Genomic DNA, 15,897 nt, shown 5'->3' on the forward strand with positions numbered 1-15,897 from the left:
CACACGGGAGATAGCTGACATACTCAAAATATCCAAATCAAGCGTTGAAAATCATTTGCACCAGCTTGGTTATGTTCATCACTTTGATGTTTGGCTTCCACATAAGTTACGTGGGAAAAACCTTCTTGACCGTATTTCTGCATGCGATTCTCTACTTGAACATAAAGAAAACGTTCCATTTAAAAAACAAATTGTGATGGGTGATGCAAAGTGGATACTATACAATAATGTGGAACGGAAGAGGTCGTGGGGCAAGTGAAATGAGCCACCACCAACCACACCGAAGGCCAGTCTTCGTCCAAAGAAGGTGATGTTGTGTATGTGGTGGGATTGGAAGGGAGTCCTCTGTTATGAGCTCCTTCTGGAAAATCGAACGAGTAATTCCAACAAGTACTACTCCCAATTAGACCAAATGAAAGTAGCACCTATCGAAAATTCTGTTGGAATTAGTTAACAGAAAACGCATAATCTTCCATCAGGATACCACAAGACTGCATGTTTCTTTGATGACCAGGCAAAAACTGTTACAACTTGGCTGGGAAGTTCTGATTCATCTGCCATATTCACCAGACATTGCACCTTTGGATTTGCATTTATTTCAGTCTTTACAAAATTCTCTTCATGGAAAAATTTCCATTCCCCAGAAGACTGTAAAAGGCACCTGGAACAGTTCTTTGCTCAAAAAGTTAAGAATTTTTGGGAAGACGGAATTACGAAGTTGCCTGAAAAATGGCAGGAGGTAGTGGAACAAAACGGTGAATACGTTGTTCAATAAAGTTCTTGGTGAAGATGAAAAATATGTCTTTTGTTTTTACTTAAAAACCTAAGGAACTTTTTCACCAACCCGGTTCTAACTACTGGGATGACCAAACTCTACCTTCTGAGACCTCCCATCCCCTCGCCTCAGGAAACAACGCCGATTTCACTGACAGGAATCATCGGAGAGCAGCACCTCAGACTCCTGTCCTCTCAAGCAGCACCACGCACCCGGGTCCTCCTGACGCCTGTGATGCGGGACAAGGAGCGGCGCATGGTGGGGGGGCGGCCTTGGGCAGGGAGCGCAGAAGGGCAGGTAGATGGTGCCCACGTCGGGACGCCAGCAGGTGCGCGGGGTCTTCCTGTTTCTGAATCCCCTCCAGGTCCTCCCCTCCCCTGCCCCAGCCCCTCTGGGCCCTCACCACACAGCAGCATCTGGGTAAGGCCGCGTCACTCCTCGGATGGATGAACGTCCCTCAGTGCTTCCACTGCGCTTACAACAGAAGCCGCCTCCCGCTGCGGTCCAGGGCCCTGCAACTCCCCCACCTCGCCTTGCACCTCGGCCCCCGCCCTCCTTTCCGCTGCCGGACCAGCCCCTCCAGGGCTGCTACTCCTCGCAGGACTTTGCTGACCACTCGCCACCCCGTTGGGGCCACTGTTATTCACAGCGCCGCTCTGGGTGACAGCTTTTCATGTCTGTTTACCTGCTTTTCCCTCCCCACTAGCAGGTGAGCTTTAAGGGAACATTCCCTCGTGTAGGCGTCGTCCTTTCATCCAGAGCAGTATCTGCAACATACTCAGTGTTGGGGAGGGTCTCCCGCCCACCGCGCTCCGAACGGCCCGGGCCCCGCCCACCGCGGCCCGCCCACAGCGCTCCGGAAGGCCCGGCCCCGCCCACCGCGCCGCCCGCGCCCTGCGGAACTCTGCTACGCAGACGTGTTTCGCGGGGAGCGAATTCGGCGTCGGTACCGAAGTCCTCCCTCCTCAGGGTCTGGCTGCGGCTGCAGCGCATGGCGGTGAGTGCTGCGGTGAGGGCGCACCGGTGGCGGGGCCTTGGGCCGTTGGTGGCTCCTCGTGACCTTCTTACTGTCCCCCTTTCTCCAGGCTCCAGGACATCCTGCTCGGGAGACATCGGCAGCCCCAGGTACTGCCCACGCACCTCGCAGCCCCCGGTTCCCCCCGCCGCTTCCCGGCGCCCCGAGTCCTTCCACTGTAAGGCCCTATCCAGTCTGTCTGCTTAGGGCACCCTACGTGCAGTGACGCTGCCTCCAGGGCCAAGAAGCAAAAGAAGAAGAAGAAAACCCGGAATGGGGCCTCTGCAGCGAATGGAGGCGGGAAGGCCACAGAAACGCCGGCCCCAGAAGAAGCCCCCCTAAGTGCGGAGGCCCAGGCAAGGGCGGGCCTTAGTCGGGAAGGGTGGAGCCTCGGGGTGCATTCTGGGTGGGAATCCGCCTGTGGGTGTAGTCTCGGATTTGCGGACTTAAAGCGGGGAGAGGATGAGACGGGGCGTTTTGGGTTCCTGTGGGATGGGGCTGGAGGCCGCGGGGTCCAGGTGCCCTCTCACAGCCACTATCCCCGATCCACCACAGGCGGAACAGCTGGCCCGGGAACTGGCCTGGTGCGTGGAAAAGCTGGAGCTGGGGCTGAAGATGCAGAGACCCACCCCTAAGCAGAGTGAGGGGCCTGTCTGTAGAGTTGCGGGGGGCGGGGGCGGGGGCGGGTGAACGGTCACAGTCCTGTGGCCTGCAGGTGCTCCCAAGAGATGGAATCGTTACTTTTGCGGTAGGACAGTTGGAGGTGAGCATAGAGAAGGTTACTAGTCCTGTGTCTTCATTTGCAGAGGAGCAAGCTCTTGGGGCAATCCGAACCCTGCGGAGCCAAAGAACCCCCCTGCCCCGGAAGAGGCAGCTGATGCGCTCCTTGTTCGGGGACTACAGGGCTCAGATGGAAGCCGAGTGGTGCGTGGCCCTGCGGGCTCTCAGGACTGGTGAGGATCTGGGAACTGATTGGTGCACACCTGCCTAGGTCAAGGGGACGGGGAGGAAGAGCCTGGGCAGTGGAAGGAGGAAGCCCAGAGCAGTAGGGCTGGCGGGGGTAGAAGATGGCTCAGGAAAGCGTCAGGGAGCAGGGAGAGAGAAAGCCTGGATCTCAGGAACACAGAATTTGGGCTTGGACCAGGGAGGCAGGGGCAGGAGAGTTAGTGAATCTCTCTGTGATTCTCAACGGGGTGTGATGATAGTGTGATACCTTATAATTTTGAGAAGTAAGTCAGTTAAGTTTTACAATGGGGATAGAGTTGTATGGGCACAGTTAGTATTAGCCATTATCATTCAATTCTGATACGGTCTCTCCCCTCCCATACAGCTGCCCACTCAGTCCAGGTGCAGCCTGTAGGTGAGGCCGCCAGAAAGAAGAGCCGAAGGGTCTGCAGGCCTCGTCTAACAGGGAGAGCCAAGGACACCCTAGACACTCCTGATGAAGAGTTTAGGTTCAATTTCTTTTAGCCTCTTCCCCATTCTGGAATGGTCCTCCTCTGCAGTTGGTGCAGGGGTTTGTCTTGAGTGCAGAGCTTTTCAGGAATGCTCTGTCAGACAGATGTGGGGTTGCCCTATCCCTGGCTGGTCAGTGAATCTGGTGCCATGGCTGTTGGACGGATGCATGTTGGGTACTGACCTGACTGTCAGACAAGCCCAGGACCCCATTTATAGGTTTTCAGCTGAAATGTCTCTCCTGCCAGAAGAGGGAGGTCCATTCAGAAGTTTCTACAGTAAACTGAAGTGAGTGTTTAGCATGTTGTAGAAGGACTCTTTTACAGGCTTAGGAGCAGACTAGTAGATGCTGGAAATAAGGATTAGTAGGGAAGCTACATAGTTATACACTGGTGCTTACTTATGGAAGGATGTTCTGTCAACTGGTGTAGAGCTCCACGCCATTGTGTCACATTGCCGTAATAAAAGTATTCCTCATAAAAATGGAAGAGTGAAAGCGAGTGTTAACTGTCTATATAGATGAGGTGGTGTGCGGCACTGCTGGGTCCAGGCTCTCACCCCAGTGCTTGGTCTTTCGTCTATATTGCCTTCATTCCTGAGCAGGTATCATCCTTGGGGAGCCATCGTAGCCCCCAGCAGCCCAGGCTTTGTTCTGAGGAGCAGGTAGCTTCCTGCCCTAAGAATCCCAGCCAGACACCAGCATTGAGCCTCAGTGGACAAGCTCTGATGCCAGCTGCTCCAGGTGATAATCCCAGGCCTTCTGCATTAAGTTGGGTTTTCAAGGGGGCTTAATCCTCTTCAGTGGTTGTGATGCCATCTTTGGTGGTGTCTCCCAAACTTGCAGACTGGACTAGATAGATACCTGGAGCCCACCTGCCTACTCAACATCTCTTATTTTGCTGTTTCACCGGCATTTCAAACTTGACGTGTCCAAAACATCTGATAAGTCCCTAAATCTCCATTTGTTTTCTGCTTTTCAGTGAATGGCCCTACTGCCCAACTAGTTGATCAGGCCAAAAGTCTGTGTCACCTCTGCAAAAGGGGTTCGTGGATCCAATTCCAATGTGTGTGCGTGTTTGTGTCGAGGGTTCCCGACGCCAACAGCAATTCTTGGATGTCAGCAGCGTGTCCAAGAATGCAACTCAGTTCTGACACTGTCTACCCAGAGATGGAATCAGATTCCACAGGAAAAGTGCTCAGTCCCACAAGACCCCCCCTCCACTTCACATGCCAGTCACGAGTCCTATAGTTGTTCCCTATACTTCTGACAACTGGCTATAAATCAGGTTCCTGTGACCCCCTTCTTTTTTTTTTTTTTTTTTTACATCTTTATTGGAGTATAATTGCTTTACAATGGTGTGTTAGTTTCTGCTTTATAACAAAATGAATCAGTTATACATATACATACGTTCCCATATCTCTTCCCTCTTGCGTCTCCCTCCCTCCCACCCTCCCTATCCCACCCCTCTAGGTGGTCACAGAGCACCGAGCTGATCTCCCTATGCTATGCGGCTGCTTCCCACTAGCTAGCTATTTTACGTTTGGTAGTGTATATATGTCCATGCCTCTCTCTCACTTTGTCACAGCTTACCCTTCCCCCTCCCCATATCCTCAAGTCCATTCTCTAGTAGGTCTGTGTCTTTATTCCTGTCTTAACCCTAGGTTCTTCATGACTTTTTTTTTCTTAAATTCCATATATATGTGTCAGCATACGGTATTTGTCTTTCTCTTTCTGACTTACTTCACTCTGCATGACAGACTGTAGGTCCATCCACCTGATTACAAATAACTCAATTTCGTTTTTTTTTATGGCTGAGTAATATTCCATTGTATCTATGTGCCACATCTTCTTTATCCATTCATCCGATGATGGACACTTAGGTTGTTTCCATCTCCTGGCTATTGTAAATAGGGCTGCTATGAACATTTTGGTACATGTCTCTTTTTGAATTATGGTTTTCTCAGGGTATATGCCCAGTAGTGGGATTGCTGGGTCATATGGTAGTTCTATTTGTAGTTTTTTAAGGAACCTCCATACCGTTCTCCATAGCGGCTGTACCAATTCACATTCCCACCAGCAGTGCAAGAGTGTTCCCTTTTTTCCGCACCCTCTCCAGCATTTATTGTTTCTAGATTTTTTGATGATGGCCATTCTGACTGGTGTGAGATGATATCTCATTGTAGTTTTGATTTGCATTTCTCTAATGAGTAAAGATGTTGAGCATCCTTTCATGTGTTTGTTGGCAGTCTGTATATCTTCTGTGGAGAAATGTCTATTTAGGTCTTCTGCCCATTTTTGGATTGGGTTGTTTGTTTTTTTGTTATTGAGCTGCATGAGCTGCTTATAAATTTTGGAGATTAATCCTTTGTCAGTTGCTTCATTGGCAAATATTTTCTCCCATTCTGAGGGTTGTCTTTTGGTCTTGTTTATGGTTTCCTTTGCTGTGCAAAAGCTTTGAAGTTTCATTAGGTCCCATGTGTTTATTTTTGTCTTTATTTCCATTTCTCTAGGAGGTGGGTCAAAAAGGATCTTGCTGTGATTTATGTCATGGAGTGTTCTGCCTATGTTTTCCTCTAAGAGTTTGATAGTGTCTGGCCTTACATTTAGGTCTTTAATCCATTTTGAGCTTATTTTTGTGTATGGTGTTAGGGAGTGATCTAATCTCATACTTTTACATGTCCCTGTCCAGTTTTCCCAGCACCACTTATTGAAGAGACTGTCCTTTCTCCACTGTACATTCCTGCCTCCTTTATCAAAGATAAGGTGACCATATGTCCGTGGGTTTAACTCTGGTCTTTCTATCCTGTTCCATTGATCTATCTTTCTGTTTTTGTGCCAGTACCATACTGTCTTGATTACTGTAGCTTTGTAGTATAGTCTGAAGTCAGGAAGCCTGATTCCTCCAGCTCCATTTTTCATTCTCAAGATTGCTTTGGCTATTCGGGGTCTTTTGTGTTTCCATACAAATTGTGAAATATTTTGTTCTAGTTCTGTGAAAAATGCCAGTGGTAGTTTGATAGGGATTGCATTGAATCTGTAGATTGCTTTGGGTAGTAGAGTCATTTACACAATGTTGATTCTTCCAATCCAAGAACATGGTATATCTCTCTATCTATTTGTATCATCTTTAATTTCTTTCATCAGTGTCTTATAATTCTCTGCTTACAGGTCTTTTGTCTCCTTAGGTAGGTTTATTCCTAGATATTTTATTCTTTTTGTTGCAGTGGTAAATGGGAGTGTTTTCTTGATTTCACTTTCAGATTTTTCATCGTTAGTGTATACGAATGCCAGAGATTTCTGTGCATTAATTTTGTATCCTACTTTACCAAATTCACTGATAAGCTCTAGTAGTTTTCTGGTAGCATCTTTAGGATTCTCTATGTATAGTATCATGCCATCTGCAAACAGTGACAGCTTTACTTCTTCTTTTCCGATTTGGATTCCTTTTATTTCCTTTTCTTTGATTGCTGTGGCTAAAACTTCCAAAACTATGTTGAATAAGAGTGGTGAGAGTGGGCAGCCTTGTCTTGTTCCTGATCTTAGTGGAAATGCTTTCAGTTTTTCACCATTGAGGACGATGTTGGCTGTGGGTTTGTCATATATGGCCTTTATTATGTTGAGGAAATTTCCCTCTATGCCTTCTTTCTGGAGGGTTTTTATCATAAATAGGTATTGAATTTTGTCGACAGCTTTCTCTGCATCTATTGAGATATCACATTGATTGATTTGCATACTTGATCATGGTGTATGATCTTTTTTTTTTTTTTTTTTTTGTGGTACGTGGGCCTCTCACTGTTGTGGCCACTCCTGTTGTGGAGCACAGGCTCCGGACGCACAGGCCCAGCGGCCATGGCCCATGGCCCCACCACTCTGTGGCATGTGTGGTCCTCCCGGACTGGGGCACGAACCCGTGTCCTCTGCATCCGCAGGTGGACTCTCAAACACTGCGCCACCAGGGAAGCCCGTGTATGGTCCTTTTAATGTGCTGTTGGATTCTGTTTGCTAGTATTTTGTTGAGGATTTTTGCATCACCAGTGATATTGGCCTGTGGTTTTCTTTCTTTGTGACATCCTTGTCTGGTTTTGGTATCAGGGTGATGGTGGCCTCGTAGAATGAGTTTGGGAGTGTTCCTCCCTCTGCTATATTTTGGAAGAGTTTGAGAAGGGTAGGTGTTAGCTCTTCTCTAAATGTTTGATAGAATTCGCCTGTGAAGCCATCTGGTCCTGGACTTTTGTTTGTTGGAAGATTTTTAATCACAGTTTCAGTATCAGTGCTTGTGATTGGTTTGTTCATATTTTCTATTTCTTCCTGGTTCAGTCTCGGCAGGTTGTGCATTTCTAAGAATTTGTCCATTTCCTCCAGGTTGTCCATTTTATTGGCATAGAGTTGCTTGTAGTAATCTCTCATGATCTTTTATATTTCTGCAGTGTCAGTTGTTACTTCTCCTTTTTCATTTCTAATTCTATTGATTTGAGTCTTCTCCCTTTTTTTCTTGATAAGTCTGGCTAATGGTTTATCAATTTTGTTTATCTTCTCAAAGAACCAGCTTTTAGTTTTATTGATCTTTGCTATCGTTTCCTTCATTTCTTTTTCATTTATTTCTGACCTGATCTTTATGATTTCTTTCCTTCTGCTAACTTTGGGGTTTTTTTGTTCTTCTTTCTCTAATTGCTTTAGGTGCAAGGTTAAGTTGTTTATTTGAGACGTTTCCTGTTTCTTAAGGTAGGATTGTATTGCTATAAACTTCCCTCTTAGAACTGCTTTTGCTGCATCCCATGGGTTTTGGGTCATCATGTCTCCATTGTCATTTGTTTCTAGGAATTTTTTGATTTCCTCTTTGATTTCTTCAGTGATCACTTATTATTAAGTAGTGTATTGTTTAGCCTCCATGTGTTTGTATTTTTTACAGATCTTTTCCTGTAATTGATATCTAGTCTCATAACATTGTGGTTGGAAAAGATACTTGATACGATTTCAGTTTTCTTAAATTTACCAAGGCTTGATTTGTGACCCAAGATATGATCTATCCTGGAGAATGTTCCATGAGCACTTGAGAAAAATGTGTATTCTGTTGTTTTTGGATGGAATGTCTATAAATATCAATTAAGGCCATCTTGTTTAATGTATCATTTAAAGCTTGTGTTTCCTTATTTTTTTTCATTTTGGATGATCTGTCCATTGGTGAAAGTGGGGTGTTAAAGTCCCCTACTATGAATGTGTTGCTATTGATTTCCCCTTTTATGGCTGTTAGTACTTGCCTTATGTATTGAGGTGCTCCTTTGTTGGGTGCATAAATGTTTACAATTGTTATATCTTCTTCTTGGATCGATCCCTTTATCATTATGTAGTGTCCTTCTTTGTCTCTTCTAATAGTCTTTATTTTAAAGTCTATTTTGTCTGATATGAGAATTGCTACTCCAGCTTTCTTTTGGTTTCCATTTGCATGGAATATCTTTTGCCATCCCCTCACTTTCAGTCTGTATGTGTCTCTAGGTCTGAAGTGGGTCTCCTGTAGACAGCATATATATGGGTCTTGTTTTTGTATCCATTCAGCCAGTCTGTGTCTTTTGGTGGGAGCATTTAATCCATTTACATTTAAGGTAATTATCGATATGTATATTCCTATTCCCATTTTCTTAATTGTTTTGGGTTTGTTATTGTAGGTCTTTTCCTTCTCTTGTGTTTCCTGTCTAGAGAAGTTCCTTTAGCATTTGTTGTAAAGCTGGTTTGGTGGTGCTGAACTCTCTCAGCTTTTGCTTGTCTGTAAAGGTTTTAATTTCTCCATCAAATCTGAATGAGATCCATGCTGGGTAGAGTAATCTTGGCTGTAGATTTTTCTCCTTCATCACTTTAAATATGTCCTGCCAGACCCTTCTGGCTTGCAGAGTTTCTGCTGAAAGATCAGCTGTTAACCTTATGGGGATTCCCTTGTGTGTTATTTGTTGTTTTTCCCTTGCTGCTTTTAATATGTTTTCTTTGTATTTAATTTTTGACAGCTTGATTAATATGTGTCTTGGCGTATTTCTCCTTGGATTTATCCTGTATGGGACTCTCCGTGCTTCCTGGACTTGATTAACTATTTCCTTTCCCATATTAGGGAAGTGTTCAACTATAATCTCTTCAAATATTTTCTTAGTTCTTTTCTCTTTCTCTTCTTCTTCTGGGACCCCTATAATTCGAATATTGGTGCATTTAATGTTGTCCCAGAGGTCTCTGAGACTGTCCTCAGTTCTTTTCATTCTTTTTTCTTTATTCTGCTCTGCAGCAGTTCTTTCCACTATTTTATCTTCCAGGTCACTTATCCGTTCTTCTGCCTCAGTTATTCAGCTATTGATCCCTTCTAGAGTATTTTTAATTTCATTTATTGTGGTGTTCATCGTTGCTTGTTTCATCTTTAGTTCTTCTAGGTCCTTGTTAAATGTTTCTTGCATTTTCTCTATTCTATTTCCAAGATTTGGGATCATCTTTACTATCATTATTCTGAATTCTTTTTCAGGGAGACTGCCTATTTCCTCTTCATTTGTTAGGTCTGGTGGGTTTTCATCTTGCTCCTTCATCTGCTGTGTGTTTTTCTGTCTTCTCATTTTGCTTCTCTTACTGTGTTTGGGGGTCTCCTTTTTGCAGGCTGCAGGTTCGTAGTTCCCGTCGTTTTTGGTGTCTGTCCCCAGTGGCTAAAGTTGGTTCAGTGGGTTGTGTAGGCTTCCTGGTGGAGGGTGCCTGTGTTCTGGTGGATGAGGCTGGATCTTGTCTTTCTGGTGGGCAGGTCCACGTCTGGTGGTGTGTTTTGGGGTGTCTGTGGACTTATTATGATTTTAGGCAGCCTCTCTGCTAATGGGTGGGGCTGTGTTCCTGTCTTGCTAGTTGTTTGGCATAGGGAGTTCAGCACTGTAGCTTGCTGGTCATTGAGATAAGCTGGGTGTTGGTGTTGAGATGGAGAGCTCTGGGTGATTTTCGCCGTTGGATATTACGTGGAGCTCGGAGGTCTCTTTTGGACCCGTGTCCTGAAGTTGGCTCTCCCACCTCAGAGGCACAGCACTGACTCCTGGCTGCAGCACCAAGAGCCTTTCATCCACACGGCTGTTAGTGCTGGACGGTCTCCTGCAGAGGCGGGCGGTGGCTCATTTTCACCATGGGGACAAGGACACTGGCAGCAGAAGTTCTGGGAAGTACTCCTGGGTATGTCTCTGACCCCCTTCTTGGGTTCAGTTAACTTGCTATAATGAATACCAGAACTCAGGAAAACTTGTTCACTCGCTAGATTACCAATTTATTACTAGTATATGAATAAAAGCCAGATACATAGCACCCCGCATGGGGAAAGGCATGGAACTCTCCTTCGGTCTCCATGTTCACCACCCGGAAGCTCTCTAAACCCCGTCCTTTTGTATTTTATGGAGTCTTCCTTACATAGACATTATTATTTTTTTTTTTTTGTGGTACGCGGGCCTCTCACTGTTGTGGCCTCTCTCGTTGCAGAGCACAGGCTCCGGACGCGCAAGCCCAGCGGCCATGGCTCATGGGCCCAGCTGCTCCACGGCATGTGGGATCTTCCCAGACTGAGGCACGAACCCGTGTCCCCTGCATCGGCAGGCAGACTCTTAACCACTGTGCCACCAGGGGAGCCCTACATAGACATTATTGATTCAACTTTTAGTCCTTCTCCACTCCCCAGGGGTGGGGAGTTTTAACCCTCTAATCACATGCTTAGTTCTGCCGGCCAGCCTCCATCTTTGGTCGGAATTTGAAAGTCACCTTCCCTGAAGTGTTTTCAGGAGCTGAGGACAAGAGACCAAATAGCCTATCGCCATTGTTCCTCAGGGAATTCCATGGATGAAGACCAAATACATGTGAGAAATACATATTTTGATCATTTGAATGAAGCACACATGTATGTGTATATATATATATATTTCTTATAAATCATGGTATTGTGTCCTGTGTTGCGCTTTCTCCCCCACATGTGTTCAGTACTTCAGCTGGTACGAGCTCTGTCTTCAAAATAAGCCTCAGATCTTCCGCGCTTTCTTTGTCTTCTCTGCTAAGCATTCTCATCCTGGCCGCATCTCTCACCCTGAGGGCTCTGGTCCTCCAGGTGCGAGTCCCCTCTGACAGCCACTCTTGCCTCCTGTCTGTTCACCAGCTAGAGTGTTCCTCCTCCATGTGTGTTGGGTTCTGTTCCTCTGGCCCAGTGACTTGATTGTACCTAGGATACCATATGAAGGCTGGTGGATGAGGCCCCACACAGGGCCTGCACACATTTAGGCTCCTGACCCCCTGTCTGATGTGGCTCCCTCTCCGCCACCCACATTCCTGCCTTGCTGGCTTCCTGTCTGCTCCTGAGGTAACCAACTTAATCCTGCTTAAAGGTCTTTAGTTCTGCTGCTCCCTTTGCCTGATTGCTCTTCCTTCAGATCTTAGCAGGACTGGCCTCTGGGAGAGTAAATGGCTTTGATGGAGAAGTCGCTCCACCCTGTCACTCCTCAGTTTGAGCTGGGGAGGGGCACACAGAGGTGAGCAGCTCTGAGGTGAAGCACGGCAGGTTCCATAGAGAGTCCACCTGCAGCAGGTCCTGGACTTTGGGAAACACGCGACAAGGAAACAGGACGCATTTGGAGACCAGAGATATGGGGGAGCTGCCTGGCCTCTGGGTGGGCAGTCAGCTAGGCCGCCCTCTCTAGCCTTGGATCATCTTTCTACTTGGGATGCTCCTCCTTTGCCCTGTACCCAGTGGTGGTCTTGGCGGGGTTCCCTCTGTGACTTTTTTGTTGCGCAACTACAGCCAAGTCAAGTCCCTTCCCCTGTCCTCTGTTCAGCCATCTGCACATGGGGTGGGTGGAGGTAGTGGTGGGCGAGGTGAACTGGAGGGCCTCACCCACCTGCCGTGCTCTTCAGCGTGTTCTGGTCTGTGCAGCAGGCCCTGGTGTGGGGTGGGGGGTCTCAGGCTGACACCAGCTCCACGGCTCAGTGGCTCACCTGCAGATCCTCCAGGTGGCCTTTGCCCTCTGTGTGAGCTACACCCACGTGTGTGACACAAACCACTGGGCGATGTCCTCCTGGTCTGACCCCTGCAGGGGTGCTGGTGTCCAGCCACACTGTGAGCCCTCCGACCCCCCCCCCAGTTGCCCAGTGACCCCACTCAGGGACCCTATTTCTTTTCCTAGTCCCTGCTTTCCTGGGGCCCCTCTCATGCTCTTCTCCTTCCTGCTCTGAGAAGACAGTCCTCCCCCCCAGCTCTTCCCCCGGTGTCCGCTCCCTCTGCCCCGCCCCCAGGCCCTACTCTTCTCACTGCTCCCCACACTCAGTACCCGTGCACCCTTGGGCTTCCTGCACCCCGCTCTCTACCTAGTGTCCCACTCCTGCTCCTTCTGGAGACATCTGCCTCCTACCTTTAAGAAACCCATCGTCCGCCTGCCCCCCCCCCCACCAGGTTCCTTGTTCCTACCCGGGTCCCCATCCAGTCAGCTCTCTCGCCCCCTTCTAGATCAGCTATATCTTGGACTTCTTTAATCCTGCCTGGAGGAGGAGGCGCTGGGATGAAAACCCTGCCTGTCCCTGCACTGGCCCCGGGCAGTGCTGACCACAATTGTGCTGCCTGGTCTCTTCCTCCTGCCGCTTGGAGCCACCCAGGCAGGGCCCACCTGTGAGTCCAGTTGAGGTTCAGCCTGTGGGTCACTGTGTCTGTGGTCCTGGCAGGACCCTCGCCTGGGATGGCGGCAAGGACTCTGGACAGGCTCCAGGTGTCCTGAGCTGGTGGCAGCAGTGTGCTGGCTCCACTGCCCCCACACCCTTGTGTGCACTGGGCCAGAGCTCCGGGGGTGCCTGGGGCAGCCTTGAGCATTGTAGGAGGGACCCTGTCCTCATAGCTCACTGAGGACCCCCTTTTTTTTGCGGAGTTAGGGAAGGGGCCAAGAGGTCAGAATGGATGCGGTTTTGTAAAATGTAATGTACACGTTGGTTTTTAGTAAAATAGACCATTTGTTTTTCCTACAAAATGTTATCAGCACCTGCTCTGTCCCCTATGGCCTGTTCTGAGGACTGTGTTCCTTCCAGGAGAGGGAGGCCCTCCCCCTTACTTTGAGTCCTGTTGTCTCCTGAAAAATGGAGGTGTGTCCCCCACCCTCTGGATGCCTGGACAGGTTTGGCTCAGGGATACGCATTCTGCCCCTGAGATTTCAGAGCCCCAGCTATGTCCACCTGCAATTACACATACCTTGGTATCCTGGGGTCCCAGCCTAGTTTGTCTGCTTGCTGTGTCCCCATGGGACTCACCAAAAGCTGATCCCCACCTAAAGTCTTGCCCTTCCAGTCCTGGGCCCCAGCTGCCCACTCCCCTCTGGTCATGTGGACCCCACACCTGGGGAGCTTCAGAAACAGGTGACACCCAGACACTCTCCTGTTGTCTTCCTGCGAAAGGAATGCTAGCTGCTTACAATTCACAATAATGAACGCTGGAAGAGTAGATCTAAAGCTGTAAACTAACCTCTAGAAATGCTGGGGTAAAAAGCGAGAAAACATGTTCAAGACTGGAGTGTGGGGAAGATTTGCAGAATTTTATAATTCATTCCACACGCTGGGAAGAATATATCTAAAATGGCATTCAAGCCTTTGAAACTGATAACTGAGGGACTGACATTCCTGAAGGAATTGCTGAACACACAGAGCTTACTTTCTTCAATAAGAGGGTAAGTAGTAAATCTAGCTTTAGTTAGGATAAGAGGCAGGACATTAGCTAGGGACAGTGTCAGGCTAGGGCTAGTGTCAGGAAATGAGCTAGGGATAGTGCCAAGACCTTAGTGACTGAGACATCAAGGCCTTATTTACTACCAGCGTCGGGGCCTCAAATAGTACCAGCAACAGGGCTAGAGGAAGGGACAGAATCAGAGCCTGAGTTGGCGAGAGTGACAAGCTTTGAGTCAGGGATTTCGTCGGGGCCCGAGTTAGGGACAGCGTCCCTAACTAGAGAGAGACAGGTCTCACCGTTGCTTCTCCACCTTCATCTCTCAGAGGTGGAACGTAGGAGCTTAGACGCATCTCCGGCACAGTCTGCTCAAAACCTGTTTGAAAGTACTAAGTCATCTGTGTCACACAAAACCTTACTCTCAATGCTCATTAATGGAGGAATCATTGCAGTAGTTGTTCTAATTCTGATAGTTTTACTTCCAGTCATCGTTAGAATAATTATTAAAAGCATCAAACAACTTTCCGTGGAGCTACATCCCGCACTTTTAAAAAATAAAAAGGGGAGATGTCGGAAGCCATCCTGGAGCCATTGCACCATGACAAAGTCATGAGCAACGGAAGGCGAAACTGCAAGGCAGCGCCGTGCCAGGAAGGTGGACTACAGCTCCATTGTTATGTTTTATGATAATTTACATACAAGGGCAATTTTGGGGGGATGTTGCCCCACGTGAAAGAAAAATTCCTCTAGGACTCCCCCTCCTGAAACTAGTACAGAATGGGAAGTACCCACTAAAGCCCCGGGGAAATAGGTAAAGAATAGCCTGGAACTAAGGGGATGTTTTTATGAAAAACGCCCTCTAGTATGGAGTTATGGCCATGGGCCGGAGTTCCTGATGACGACATAGGAAATTTATGGTTCTATTATAAAGGAAGATTAATTATAGAAAAACAAATGACTAGAGCAGAATTCGTTGCCAGGATAGGAAGAAAACACTGTCTTAGTTGAAGAAAACAATGAGAAAGAGCATGCAGGTACATTGTAAATATTTTCATGGAACCATTGTAAAAGGTTGCTCATGCGAGAAGAAAAGTAAGAACAAGTAGCTTTAACTTTTACAATTGATATAATCATACAACTGCTTGACTTGGTTACTAAGAAACAACCTGTGATTAATGGGAACTTGGGGAAATATTTTAATAGGACATCTAGAAACTAGGGGATATTTGTTTTAAAAAATCTTTATAGAATATTTTGAGGTTTGATTGTGCTAAGATTGTTTGGCCACGTACCTGGTAATGTAATCAACTACAATATATAAACCTGTGATTGTAACAAAAAAAGAATGAAAAGGAAGAATCAAGAATAAAGACATGAGAGAGAGAAACATGCAATGCTGAAGTAATAGAATTATTTCCTTCGCTGACGCTATCCATCCCTCGGGTATCCCTGGACTCGCTGGAGCTGGACTCCGGCAGGACCAAATGTGTTCTGTGGAGCTGGATGATTCATACAGACAGAGGGCAGGTGTGACTCCTGGGCTCCCACCTCCCAGGGACGCAAATGAAGTCTGTGTGCCTTTTGAGGCACACAGGCAATCAGGGCCAGCCTCTGATGTGAGGCCCCGATGCCCAAAGCAAGAGTCGAGTTTACCACCAACAGCAAAGTTGCTATTTTAGCAAATGGAAGAGCTTCCTGCCATCAGGGGAGGACAGCAAGAGCCCTGGATGGGTGACCACAGCCCCTGACCTTAACTGAACCTCTTCCTTTCTGGTAAAATGGACATTGAGTGGGTGTCGCCTGGAGTTTCTGGAAGTCCTGGATGCAGCGAGAGAGACTCTTCCTGTGAATGGGGCCACCCAAAGGCATTTAGCAGGATAAAGGATTGGAGGGAGACCAGATCACACTGCAAGAGAGTGAGCCACCAGAACTGCCAGGTCCAAATCCACTCTTAAACCTGTCTCTTGCAGTTA

General features: G+C 47.5%; 1 protein-coding gene across 2 annotated transcripts; it reads left to right on the plus strand.

Annotated features, from left to right (window-relative positions):
- The first annotated feature begins 1,680 nt into the window (after positions 1-1,680).
- Positions 1,681-11,150, plus strand: C13H8orf33 (chromosome 13 C8orf33 homolog). 2 transcript variants are annotated; one of them, XM_060116391.1, is made up of 8 exons: positions 1,681-1,772; positions 1,861-1,900; positions 1,998-2,146; positions 2,346-2,430; positions 2,597-2,743; positions 3,121-3,244; positions 10,272-10,422; positions 10,723-11,150. In XM_060116391.1, exons 1-8 carry the CDS (start codon positions 1,767-1,769, stop codon positions 10,804-10,806), a joined length of 786 nt encoding a protein of 261 aa, XP_059972374.1. In that variant the 5' UTR covers positions 1,681-1,766; the 3' UTR covers positions 10,807-11,150. The 2 variants fall into 2 exon arrangements, with proteins under 2 accessions (XP_059972374.1, XP_059972375.1); XM_060116392.1 differs by lacking the exons at positions 10,272-10,422; positions 10,723-11,150 and having other exon boundaries at positions 3,121-3,728.
- The last annotated feature ends 4,747 nt before the right edge of the window (positions 11,151-15,897 follow it).

Source organism: Mesoplodon densirostris, chromosome 13, assembly GCF_025265405.1.
Source record: "Mesoplodon densirostris isolate mMesDen1 chromosome 13, mMesDen1 primary haplotype, whole genome shotgun sequence".
Classification (NCBI taxonomy): Eukaryota; Metazoa; Chordata; class Mammalia; order Artiodactyla; family Ziphiidae; genus Mesoplodon; species Mesoplodon densirostris.